This window comes from Gekko japonicus, unplaced genomic scaffold (genome assembly GCF_001447785.1).
Source record: "Gekko japonicus isolate JY-2015 unplaced genomic scaffold, Gekko_japonicus_V1.1 scaffold1516, whole genome shotgun sequence".
Taxonomy (NCBI): Eukaryota; Metazoa; Chordata; class Lepidosauria; order Squamata; family Gekkonidae; genus Gekko; species Gekko japonicus.
In genome coordinates, this window is record NW_015172050.1 from 122,447 (window position 1) to 136,037 (window position 13,591).

The window sequence follows — 13,591 nt, forward strand, 5'->3', positions numbered from 1 at the left end:
ATTTCCTGCGGGAGCACACAGGAGCGGAGCTCCGGCAGTAAGGAGCTCAGGGGGCGGGCACATGCAACAAGCCCCGCCCCCTGCTCCCAGCAACCCTTAGTCAGGCCAGGAGGAGCAAGAAGCAGCCAGGTAAGTTGCAGACACACACACCCCGGCCCGCCTTCAGGTGCAAGCTCTCCCTCCTCTTTGAGGGCAGATCTGCACATCCCCTCCCAATAGCTAGCAATCCAAAAGAGTTCAGTGTCACCTTTAAGTCCAAGGTTTACTCAGGTACAAGCTCTCCCTCCTTTGCAAGGACAGTTCTTCATGTCTCCCCCCCCCCCATAGCTAGCAATCCAAAACTGTCCAGTGGAGACTGAGCGGGGGGTGTTGCCCCCTGCCCCCATTCCGGTGAACACACTTCCGGTGATGTCAGGGGGTGTGGCATATGCAAATAAGTTATACTAATAAGTTATGCTAATGAGCTCCTGCACCTCTTTTTCTACAAAATGACCACTGCTATCATGTAATTTTTTGCACCGCTTAATGTGTGGTGCTCGTACTTACTCTTTGCTCCACTTCGGTCTTCAGATTCCTGATTGGGTCTACAACCCTAATCCTATTGCTTTGCCTATTGGAAAATCTCATCCGGTTGTTTGCACTGACTCACTCGGCATAATCTTGCCTTGAGGGCCAGTGAGGAAGGCAGACCATAAATAACATACCAAATCTCTGCCCCAAAACTAGTGCCGCTATTTTATATGAAAAAAACCTAAGAAAAACACTGTAATATCTTATTGCAAGTACAACTAAATTTACCAGTTCCACTGAACAAAATCTATAAAGGATCACAATTTGTTTAAGGCCTTCACAAAGTCCATCAAATGAAGAGATCAATATACAGTTACTGTTGATGATGTGACAGCAGAAATAAGTTCTTCACAGTAAGCATGCAGCTGTGTGACGCAACAACAGGCGCATCCGGATCTTGGAAGACCGCTTCAAATTAGAAATCCTTCCCCTCAAGGTCATACTGAGGAGCCAATGGCGTTATCAGTATTTCACGTGCAGAAAGAAATTCACGAATTTTGCAGGCATGTGTCCGCTGTCACATTACACGGCTGCATGCGGTGAAGAATTTGTTTCTACTGTAAAAACAATAGTAAAAAGCCCACTAGCACTTTTAAAACAAAAACTTTATTGTAGCATAAGTTTTTGAGAAACACAACTCTTCGTCAGATGCACGAAGAGAGCTGTGTTTCCCAAAAGCTTATGCTACAATAAAGTTTGTTAGTCCTAAAGATGCTACTGGGCTTTTTTACTATTTTGCAGCAACAGACAAACATGGCTAACTTCTCTAAATCAACAACTGTTGTTGTTGTTGTTCAGTCGCACAGTCGAGTCCGACTCTTCGCGACCCCATGGATCATCTCCCGCCAGGCCCTCCTGTCTTCCGCCGTCCTCTGAAGTTGGCTCAATTTCATGTTCGTTGCATCGATGACACTGTCTAACCATCTCATCCTTTGCCTTCCCCGTCTTCTTTGACCTTCAATCTTTCCCAGCATCAGGGTCTTCTCCAGGGAGTGCTCCCTTCTCATTTGGTGGCCAAAGTATTTGAGCTTCAGTTTCATTATCGGGCCTTCCAGGGAACAGTCAGGGTTGATTTCTTTTAGGATTGACTGATTTGATCTCCTTGCAGTCCAAGGGACTCTCAAGAGTCTTCTCCAGCACCATAGTTCAAAAGAATCTATTCTTTGGCGCTCGGCCTTCCTTATAGTCCAACTCTCGCAGCCATACATGACTACTGGGAATAACTGTATATTGATCTCTTCATTCGATGGACTTTGTGAATGCCTTAAAACAAATTGTGATCCTTTATACATTTTGTTCACATTGGAACTGGTAAAGTTATTTGTACTTGTAATAAGGCATTACAGTCTTCTTTGTTTTTTCATTCTGTATACACTGTAAGTCCTGATTGTTTCAAGGTATTTTATATGAGGCAGTACCCGCCACCCCCAGCCTGTTACATGATATTTTAATGGAAAAGCAGAAGAGGATGGATTTTCTAGGCGCTTCCGTCAATAGTATTTCTAAGGTGGTGACATATACAGCAACCCCTTCCAAAGTTTCATTACCCAAGCCGGGTTAGGAAATTTCCATTACCACGTAGCTGGTTTATCTGGACATAGTTTTATTTTGCTCACAATCAGGACCCAGAGAATTTGGGTGGCGGTGGATGAAAAGAAAGACAAGGGAAAAAAACAAATGAACAGAAGATTGCATTGTACCAGTAGGGTAAGTAAAGGCAGGAAAACTGGACACACGGGAGCTAAGCATGAGACGGAAGGTCAGAGGCTACTCTGGACCCAACCCAACACAGGCCCCCAAGCCCACATCTGCTGTCAGCCAGTCCTGGCTGTTCAAAAGCATCCCCGCCACCCCACTTTATGGAGAAGGGTCCACACCAACCGCTGCCAGCCGTTGACACAATAAGTCCATACTATAACAGAACAACACTAGGTAGAAGTCCTCGAGTGCAGTCAACTGGGCAGGTCGGCTTACAGTCCGCCGAGCAGCTGCCCGGCTTTGGTGATACAGCCAACACTAGGGGCCCAAATGCCAGGCCTGGAAGGTTCTTCTGCTCTTCTCCAGCTGTGGCATAAGCATCTCTGCCAGAAGCAGCGCATACACCAAGAGACGGTGACCCCCTCTCACGCACCGGTCATTCCAGTCTGGTTCCTTTCTACTTTGCCACCCGCCAGGAGAAATCACCCTTCCTGCTCCAGCACTCAGACAAGCCAGACGCGTGTTTAAGGTGACACACAGGAGTGTTTGTTAGTGGAGGTTGGCAGGAGTACATGAGGCGGGTTTGTTACACATGCCGGAGGAAGAGTTAACAGCTGCATTCGTCACAAAAAAGACAGGAAACCACACACGCGTGTGAGAAAGCGGCTGAAGTCCTTGTGCATAGAGAAAAAAACAGTCCCTTGCTTGAAGGTGCAGAGGGGCCCTGGGCAGGTGTATTATTTATTAATTCTTTTCCTTTTTTTTGCCCATGCATAAAGAGATGGAAGAGGTAGATGAGGGGGAGGGGAGAAGAGGCTACACACAACACCTATGAGAACGAATGAGAAGAAAACAGAACAAGGATTCTCCCCCGGGGGGGGGGGGAGAGACAGCAGCAGCAGAGCGGACCAAAAAAATCTCGTCCAAGAGAGATGGAGAGGGGGCCTGTTATACTTTACTGTGCTTCCTTGCCATCCAAACCCAGCTTCCCGACGGTCGTCGTACGCCTGCCAGCACAGCTCCACTGAGAGTCGTCCAAAGACGTTGGCAGCTTTGTTCCTGTTCTTCTCCGTCCTCCACCGCCTCCCCCAAGGTGGAGAAAGAGATGGGGAATCGCAGGGCGATGGACTTGGCGAGTGAAATGCATGCGCATGACAGCAGACATTAAAAAAAAATCAGCACCTGCGCGGCATGCTCTGAGACGCTAGTCCAAGTACATCTCGATTTAGGCAACTCGGGGACCAGACAAAACCCGCTCTGAAGGCAGGTTTACCCACCCCTTCCCTGGAAGATTACTCGCTCCTCCATTTCCTCCAACCATATTCTCTACCTTGCTGCTTGAGTAGAATTTTATCTTTGGCATCCTCTGCGTGGCGCTTACCTGGCAATTACCCATGGGCTGAATGGCCCTCACAAGCCAGGTTTCATAGCTGTCCGCTGAGCAGGTGCCCCTATGCAGGAGCCTGGGCAAGCTCACCCTTACAGACTGGCATTTCTTGCAACACGGAATAATGCACTCTCCCTGTGACATGGTTGGTAACCAAGCAGGTACTCACGCGTGCATGCTCACCACCAAAAATATCTCCAAAGTGATGGCCTGGGCGTGGAACTGCTAGCCCTGGACATTCTGTCTCTAACTTGAGACCGATATATATTTTAGAATTAGGAGTCTAATCCTGCTGTAGGAGCCTTCAGAAAGCAAAGCTTACGAGGACTCCTGCATCTCTTAGACCTGCAGAGGTCCTGGGATCTGCACGGCTTTAGAGGAGCAGCTCCGCTTGCTCTCCCGGTTATGTACATAGCAAGCCATGCTGATCCGCAGGCCCGTAGCTACAGTGGGGGCATTTTGGGGCCCGGCCCCCCTGACTTACCACCAAGGCCCCTCCACTTCCCATCCAGCCCAGGCCTCCCAACTTCCAATTTTTTATTTTATTTGTGGTGCTCCCAGGTGTGTGTGGGTGTGTCTGCGCGGGGTGCCCCTTGACTTATTTAAAGAACCCCCCCGAATTAAAAAAATCCTGGCTACAGGCCTGCTGATCCAGCTATGCGTCCCTATCCACCCATCAGAGGAGCCAAAAGCAAGGCCAGAGAGGGGCATAATTTTACCCCACCTCTTGGTTTCTACAAGGAACGCAGACCTTGCTTCAGTTGCCCCCAACCATGGATGCCGGGCGAACTGGGAAGAACAGCAGCCGTGGGAAAAGCCCCCTTCCGCCTTTCCCAAGGATGGAGGGATAAAAGAACCTGCCTAGCCAGCCCCAGGCAGCTTGGAAAGGTGACTCCTTTGCCATTCAGGGGTGAGGCAGGGGGTACTGGCTAGCAGCGGCCATTCACCCCCCACTCCAGGGGATAAGGGGACAGCCCTCACCAAGGCTTGCCAGCTCAAAGATGGGAACTACCTGGAGACTCTGGGGGCGGAGCCTGAGGAAGGTGGGGCTTGCGGAGGGGAGGGACTTCAGTGGGACCTAATGCCACAGAGTCCACCCTTCCAAAGCAGCCGTTTCCTCCGGGGGAACTGATCTCTGCTGCCTAGGGATCAGTTGGGATCCCAGGAGATCTCTAGCCACCACTTGGGAGCTTGGCAACTCTACCCTCACGTGAGGCTGGAGTGGCTCCAGCCAGGGGAGCAGACCCTACAGGCCAGCGGCCCTAGCCCAGGGGCATTAACGCACCCCCCGCATGGCCCCGGAATCGAAGACCTCCTTGTCGTGATGTCAACAGTAAGAGAGGGTTCACCAGATCTTACACAGTCATCAGAAGCTTAGAGCTCATAAGGTTGAAAGGAAAACCCCACCGCTGTAGCCCTGATCTGAATTAGCCCAGGCTACCCCGATCTTGCCAGATCTCGGAAGCTAAGCAGGGTTGGCCCCGGCAAGTACTCGGAAAGGAGACCCTCCAAGGGATACCAGGGCTGCAACGCAGAGGCAAGCAATGGCAAACCGCCTCTGAAACGTCTCTCGCCTTAGAAACAAGTCTAGCTCCGCCACCTAGTGGTGCATAACACTAAGGAGCTAGAACTCCTAACTGCCAGACAATCTTAGGATCTCCTGGCTAGACTACACACAATCCCATACAGTAATTAATTAATTCCACTCCTGTGGTCACAACATTGGGGACCTCCACTGTGGGGAGAGGGCCAGGCCTCTTCCTGCACCCCCGATTCCTACCTTGTCCTTCCGAGCAACAGCATCAAGGTCAGGCCGAACAAAATTGCCCTGAAGCACCAGGGTAAGAAGAAGCGGAGAGCGGAAACTCGCATGGAAACTGAAACCCGCATATAATCGGCAGAGTCTTACCGGCCAACCCACTCACCCCCCATCCACGTCTACGAGGCCCCATTGCTACTTTCAAAAAAATAAACAGAAGAGCTGGTTCTCTCAGGGGTGGCGGCAGCTATGAAGGGGGTTCAACTGAAATCCAGGAAGAGCACATTGGTGTCTCTATGGAAGGCAAGCAAAAGTAAACGGGGGCACCGATGAGGAAGCCGGAATGACGGGGAGAAGGGAAGAGAAAGGGGAGAGGGGGCGGGGCTAGGAAAGGGAGGACGGGGGAGGAGGCGGCAGACTGGAGGGAAGAGGGGAACCACGTTTTCAGGTAAAAAAATAAACTGCGGACAGGAGATGGAAAAGAAGAGAGAGAACAAGAGGGCACATTACACCAGACGTCCCACACTCCAGGCCGCCGGAAGATCCGGGGAAGGAAGGCCCACACCCTCCCCTCCCCATCCTCCGGCCTTCCCTTCAGCAGAGAAAGACACCCTAAAGGGTAACGTGACCCCTTCACGGATTTGCTGATCTCGGCTACCACCCGGAGGAGGAGAAAGCCGGCAGACGTTGTTTCCCCTGCACCCGTGGCCGGCAGGCAGATGGGCCCCTGCTGTCCAGAGCTTGCGGCTCAGTCGCCCGGCTCCCCGTAGTACTTACGTGCAATTGCAATCACCACGATAGCGCAGATCACTCCCAGCATGATCATCATCTGGAGAGAAGAGTCGCCGGGTTAGACACAGCCCTTCGTCTACAGCGCAACTCTCTCCATCTTTAAGGGTCATTCACGCTCGACTCCAAAGCCCCCTTCCCCCACCCCGGATACTAGCCCAGGCAAGCCCGATCTCGTCAGAGCTCAGAAGCTAAGCAGGGCCAATCCTGGCGAGTACTTGGGTGGGAGACCTCCAAGGAATAACAGGGCTGGGAGGCAGAGGCAGGGAATCGCAAGCCAGCTCTCTGAAACGTCCGGGGTCGCCAGGAGTCAACCATGACTCAACCACAGGCACACTCACAAAAGAAAAAATACAAAAAATGTTCTCTCAAAGCTCCCCCCCCCCAAAAAAAAACACCTCCCCCCATGTTCAGACAGTCTCCTTCTGAAGTCTCTCAAGAGACCCTCTCACACAAGGCAACTCAACACGTCACCCATTATCGGGCTTGCCTTAACCCAACTCAGATCACTGGTCTATCCAGTTCTCTACTGATCCCCAACAGCAGTCCCCCTAAGGCGTACTATTTCCCAGTCCTGTCCAACCCAGGCCAGGCGCCAGAATGCTGCCGTCCGCTCAGAACGGTGGCTCGACCCGGCCTCTTGAACGCTCACCTTACAGTTTTTCCACCAGTACTTCCTCTTGAGAGCTGCTGCGCTACTTTCAAACACCTGGGCCCCAGCTTGGAGGGCATCCGCTCGCTCGTCGAGTTCTGATAGCTTCTGGTCTCGCTCCAAGACTTTGTCCACATTCACGCGCATGATATCCACCACCTGGAGAACGAAAAGGGGCCGTTCTGTCTCTTTTCCTCTCAAGGGCCAAGGCAGTCCCCACATGAGGATGCTTCATACCGAGTCAGACCACTGGTCCATCGAGGTCAGTATTTTTTTTTCCATTTTTTTTTCAGTTTTTCACACATATAACATTTCAGTTTCTCAGATTACATAAATTTTTAGAGTTGTTAACACAAGTTGCAAGTTTTATACGCCTTATTACATAGTTATTTATACAACCATTTCATCTTTTATCCATTTATATACCCTTATCCATCTGTTATCCAGTATACTTTGATCTTTACCTTGGAGAATTAAACTCAGACCGTCCATTTGTGCTAATTCTAAGATTTTTGCTATTAGGTCCTCCTTAGAGGGTATTTTATCTGTTTTCCAGTTTTTGGCCACAAGAATTCGTGCCGCCGTTATAATATATACTATTAGGTATATGTCTTGTTTTCCATAACCTTTTGGGACCATATTCAGTAGATAAATCTCCGGAGTTAACTCAACTTCTACATTCAATATTTCTACCATAATTCTATATACCATTTTCCAATACTTTTGAATTTCACTACATTTCCACCACATGTGGTAGAAGGTCCCCACATTCGCTTTACATTTCCAACATATGTTGGATGCTTGTGGATAGCACCAATACCACCTATGGAACATTTTGTAAATATTTTCTTTGTAGGAAATGGCCCTCATAAATTTGATAGATTTCCATATTGTGTCCCATTGTTCAAATTCCATCTCCTTTCCCAGGTCTTGCATCCACGAGAACATGACAGCTTTAACATTTTCATCTAACTCGTAATCGTCTAATAAAAACCTATACAACTTCTGAATTAGCTTGTCACTGTATGATAGCCAAATCTTGCCCAGTTGATTATTTTTATCCTCAAATCCTCTTATTTTATCTTTACCGTATCTATCTTGTAGGAGGTTTTGTTCCCACCATGCTAAACTAATTTGATGTTCACTATTCAATTTTTCTTCTGTTTTTATATTATCGTTTCTTTCTAATAGTATGTTGTAGTTAACTATCTTATTTGATGACAAAAGTGAAGGTTTCACGAAAGCTTCCAGTAGCGATGCCCATCTTGGTACTTTTCTATAAAATCTCCTTTTTATATCACTCCAAACTTTATTTAATGCTCCTCTTAATACATGGCGATTAAAGATTTTATGATTTTTTTCCTTTTTGTACCATACGTACGCGTGCCAGCCCATATAAAGATCATGACCTTCTAAGGCAAAGTCCTGGTATCTTCCAGTAATATCCATTCTCTTATCCAAGTTAGGGTGGCTGCCTGATAGTACAAAGTCCCATTAGGAATGCTCATTCCTCCTCTTTCTTTTCTATCCTGTAGAACTTTCCATTTGATTCTTGCTCTTTTAGGACACCAGATAAACTTTCTAGTAATCCTATCTAGCTCTGTAAAGTATTTTAAATTCTTTAAGATAGGAATATTTTGGGCTAGAAACAGGAATCTAGGAAGTACATTCATTTTTATTGTCGCAATTTTGCCCATCGAGGTCAGTATTGTCTACTCAAACCGGCCGCAGCTCTCCAGGGCCTCAGGCGAAGGTCTTTCCCATCACCTGCTGCCTGATCTTTAACTGGAGATTGCGGGGGATCAGGCCCGTAGCCAGGATTTTTTTAATTCGGGGGGGGGCTTTAAATAAGTCAGGGGGCACCCTGCACACACACCCAAGGGAAGCGCCTGTGCTGGATGGGAAGTGGGGGGCCTTGGCAGTAAGTCAGGGGGCCAGGCCCCGAGGTGCCCCACTGTAGCTAAGGGCCTGCCAGGGATTGAACCGGGGAACTTCCGCATGCCAAGCAGATGCTCTGCCACTGAGCGCAGCTTCGCTCCTCCCCTCTACCAACTTACTTCCTCTACTTGGGCTTGAGTCTGTTGCAGACGGCGATTGCTGGTCAAGTTTGGAGGCTGCCCCGGGGCGCCTCCTGCCCCATCACCACCTTCTCCTGCCCCAGGGGCAGGTTGCTGAGCTGGGTCAGACCTGGGGAAACAAAAAAAAAGAAAAGAAAGGTCGCAGCTGTCAATCCTCAGTATTCGCAGATCGAGATCGGGAACCAAACAACTATGAAAGGAGGCAGTCCTGGGTATTGCACAGCAAGCAGCCTGAGGCAGCCAAGGATATCAGAACCAGAAGAGGTACAGAAGGCCAAGATGACCAGGAGGAAAGGACAACTAAAGGGCACTGTGAAAGGAATTTAGAAGACTGCACACTGCATGGTGTAAGATCAAGATAGGTAGTCATGCTAGTCTGCCTGTAGCAGTAGAAAAGAGTAATAGTCCAGTGGCACCAGAAACACTAACAAAATTTGTGGCAGGGGGTGAGCTTTTGTGCATCACTGCTCACTTCATCAGATACATTTCACACAGTTGATGGGTTTCCATTCTGTACGGCTAAATATGGTGCCTTCCATGGAGACAGATCAAGGTGGGTAGCTGCGTTAGTCTGTTGGTAGCAGTAGAAAAGAGCAAGATTCCAGTAGCACCTTAAAGACTAACAAAATTTGTGGCAGGGTATGAGCTTTTGTGAGTCATGGCTCGCTTCTTCCGATACGGTTCACACGGTTGATGGGTTTCCATTCTGTACGGCCAAATGTGGTGCCTTCCGTGGAGATAGATCAAGACTGGGTAAGCCGTAATAGTCTATCTGCAGTAGTAAAAAAAGAGCAAGATTCCAGTAGCACCTTAAAGACGAACAACATTTGTGGCGGGGTATGAGCTTTTGTGAGTCATGGCTCACTTCTTCCGATACGGTTCACACGGTTGATGGGTTTCCATTCTGTACGGCTCAATGTGGTGCCTTCCATGGAGACAGATCAAGACTGGGTAAGCCGTGTTAGGTCTATCTGCAGCAGTAAAAAAGAGCAAAGAGTCCAGTAGCACCTTAAAGATGAACAACATTTGTGGCAGGAGACAAGCTTCCGTGAGTCACTGCTCACTTCTTCCGATACATTTCACAAGACTGATGGGTTTCCATTCTGTACGGCTCAATGTGGTGCCTTCCACGGAGACAGATGGGTAGGCGTGTTAGACCGTCGACGGCAGCGGAAAAGAGCAAGAGTCCGGTAGCACCTTAAAGACTAAAAAAAACTGCGGTAGGGTATGAGCTTTCGTGAGTCACTGCTCACTTCAGGTATCTTCAGGCATCTGAGGAAGTGAGCGGTGACTCACGCTACTGGATTCTTACTCTTTCCTAGTGTGGTGTAAGTGGAGGGTTTTCCCTGACCTGGATGGCCCTGGCTAACCTGCTACCATCAGAGCTTGGAAGCTAAGCTGGTTACTGCTTGGACAGGAGACCACCGAGGAATTCCAGGGTCTCCGCGCAGAGGCAGGTGATAAGAACATAAGAGATGCCAATGTTGGATCAGGCCAAAGGCCCATCCAGGCCAACACTCTGTATCACACAGTGGCCAGAAATACCAGGTGCCATCAGGAGGTCCACCACTGGGACCAGGACATTAGAAGCCCTCCCACTGTTGACCCCCCCCCCCAAGCACCAAGAAGACAGAGCATCACTTGCCCCAGAGCCCCTATCTATACCTTGTGGCTAATAGCCACTGCTGGACCTCTGCTCCATATGCTTATCTAATTCCCTTTTGCAGCCGTCCATGCTTGTAGCCGCCACCATTTCCTGTGGCAGGGAATTCCAAGTGTTAATCACTCTTTGGGTGAAGAAGTACTTCCTTTTATCCATTCTAACCCAACCGCTCAGCAGTTTCATGGAGTGCCGACGAGTTCTTGTATTGTGAGAAAGGGAGAAAAGTACCTCTTTCTCTACCTGCTCTTTCCCATGCATAATCTTATAAACCTCAATCATGTCTCCCCTCAGTCGTCGTGATGACACAACCACCTCTGAACATTCCTTGCCCCGAAAAGCCTATGGAGTAAGTCGGCTGCAACTGGACAGCACTTTTCACCGCCAAGCGGAGAGTTCATCCTCTTAGTATGGGAATTCAGGGCCACACAACGACATGGACTGACAGCACATCCTTCAGACCGGGCGTAATCAACTCATGAAATGCAGCAATACAAGAACCATTAGGATGAATCCCCTATGGGCCATAACCAGATGTCCCTGCTCAAAGGAATACTTTTTCTGGCCACAAGGTGTTGAAGGCCTGTCTGCCTCTGTAACCTTTGAGTGCTTCCTGGCTGCCCAACCTTGGCGATAGAATGCAGGACCTGACGTCCCATCCGTCCAAACCAGCAGGGCTCTTTCAAACCCGAGAAGGAAGGCAGCAGAGATTACAGGAATACAAAAGTTAGCCAAGTAGGGTTCATCAGACCCCACAGAAAGAAACCGAGGGGAAGCGACGCGACTGTGTCGTGCCCATCTCGCAAAGAGCTTTGCCGGGTGCAACTTTCTCCTTAACGTGGGAAAGACAGGTAAGGCAACACAGAGGTGCCAAGAGCCATCACAGAATCGTAGGCCTGAAAGCCACCACCCTTCAAACTGCATCTGAGCCAGCAAGTTGCGGGGACGGGACGGGACAAGCCTGCCATTCTCAGCCTCCCTGATCCCCTCGGCATTATGGAAACAGCCGGTCTAGCAAACAGGGCCAGGGCGAGAATCACAAAGAGAACAAACAGGAAGCACTCCGATACTCGGAAATGCACCCTGTTTGCCTTGCCGGAATCGTTAGCCGCAAGCTCCTCGGGTCCTTGCTGCAAACAAGGTCACAGAGAGAGCGAGAGGATGCCTCCTTTTTACCATCGTCCCAGGAAGCCAGGCAGGAGCTCAGGGCTGCTACCGTTGAGGCAGCCACACAAAGGAACTGCTGTGTCACACAAGAAAGGAACGGGTAGCGCCAGGAGAGAGCCGGCAGCGAAATCCCTTGGCTTTCCTGCTCCCCCTATTCCTACCCGCAAGAAGCCAGCAGTGGAGTGCTAGTTCTGAACACGGAGCAGAAATTCTAGCTGGGCAACAAAAGGAAGAATTGGGGGGGTCCCACCAATACGGGCCATCCAGTGTAAGATTCTGCTTTGCGCACCAGGCGAGTGGGGTGGAGGGCTGTTAGGTCCCCGCCAGCTGGGGATAGGGGGACAGGGTTGCCAGGTCCAGGTTGGGAAACTCCTGGAGATTTGGGGATGGAGTCTGGGGAGGGCAGGGACTTCTCAGTGAGACACAACGCCATGGACTCTGTCCTCTAAAGCATCCATTTCCTCCAAGGGTCTGATCTCTGCGGGATGGAGATGAGTTGTAATTCCAGGGGATCCCCAGGTCCCACCTGGAGGCTGGCATCCTTAGCGGGGAAGCATCAGCTATGCCCAGGTTCAGCCGACGGATAGCCCTAAAGCAAAGGGAAACAAGTCCCCTTGGAAAGCAGGCAGGTCTGTTTGGGCTCCCCCCCAGGGAAAGCAGGGCGCCTCTAAGGGCATCCGTCACGCTCCACCCTATCAGAAGGGGTCGACCCTCCCAGTCCCATCCCCTTCACACACACGTTGCTACCAGTGTTCCCTCTAAGCTGAGTTAGTGTGAGCTAGCTCACAGATTTTTAGCCTCAGGCTCACACATTTTTGTCTTCGCTCAGGAAGGAGGGCTCCAGAGCAAACTAACATGCAGTATAGCCAAATCGCTCACTCACAGCTTGAATGCCAGGAGCTCACAAAGTAGAATTTTTGCTCACAAGACTCCACAGCTTAGAGGGAACGTTGGTTGCTACCACCCTTGCAAAGGTAGGCTTCCTCCGGGGCAGCGCTTGCCTACCCCGCACCGGGTGGTGATTCACACCCCACTCCCAGCTGCCTTGCGGCAGTCCCCGTCCCTCTCTCGGCAGCCACGCGTGAGCCCCTACCCCTGTCCGGAGCGCCACCCCAGCCCGCGGGTCAGCCGCACAGAAAACGAGGCGGGTTGGCACGTCACGTGCGAACGCAAGCCTGCCCCCACCTTCGCAACTCCGTCCCGGGTTTGCCCCCCGATCCAAATATCTCTACGGGGCGGACCAAGGCTCGAAAAGTCCCACGCCCGGGAGGAAAATGCCCTGCAGCTCGAAGGGAAGGCAGCCCGCCCGGGGGACGGCGACTCAGGGCTCGGCCAAGGCGACGCGCGGCCGACCCGTCCCCATCCAGACCGGACAGCGGCGGAGGATGGCGGGGAGGGGGGGGGGGGGTGGTGCAATGCGCCACTCGGCAGGTGCCGCAACGGTGCCCAGGCAAGCGGCGGCGCCTATGCGGGGGGCCTCCGGCTGGCTCCTCTACTCACATGGCCGGTCTCCCTTCCAGGCACCTCCTTCGCGGCTCGGCGGGCGGGCGAGCAGGGGCTGGCGGCGGCCGGGGGGCTCCTGGAGTCGGCGCCAAAGCAAGAGCCTCCCCCGCGGGCGACGGAAACTGCTGCAGAAGGAGCCGCTCCGCCACCCCCTCCCTTTTATAGGCGGGGGGCTCTTTCATCTTTGGAGGCGGGGCGAGAGTTTCCTCCAATCCGGACCGCGGTCGATCGGAACAGCTCCGCCTCCTTCCTCCGGCCGCAGACCTTCAAAGGAAGACTCCGGAGTGGAAGTGCTGAATCGGGATTCCTCGTAGGTTTGACGCGGTGC

The 13,591-nt window shown here is 51.1% G+C and overlaps 1 protein-coding gene across 1 annotated transcript; it reads right to left on the reverse strand.

The window, feature by feature from the left end:
• Window positions 1-5,319: 5,319 nt before the first annotated feature.
• On the reverse strand, window positions 5,320-13,374 carry LOC107118408 (vesicle-associated membrane protein 1-like). The gene is made up of 5 exons (XM_015420736.1): window positions 13,261-13,374; window positions 8,913-9,042; window positions 6,856-7,014; window positions 6,192-6,243; window positions 5,320-5,875 (listed from the first exon to the last, which is right to left on the reverse strand). Coding segments are annotated over exons 1-5 (360 nt in total). The 5' UTR covers window positions 13,263-13,374; the 3' UTR covers window positions 5,320-5,858.
• Window positions 13,375-13,591: the final 217 nt, after the last annotated feature.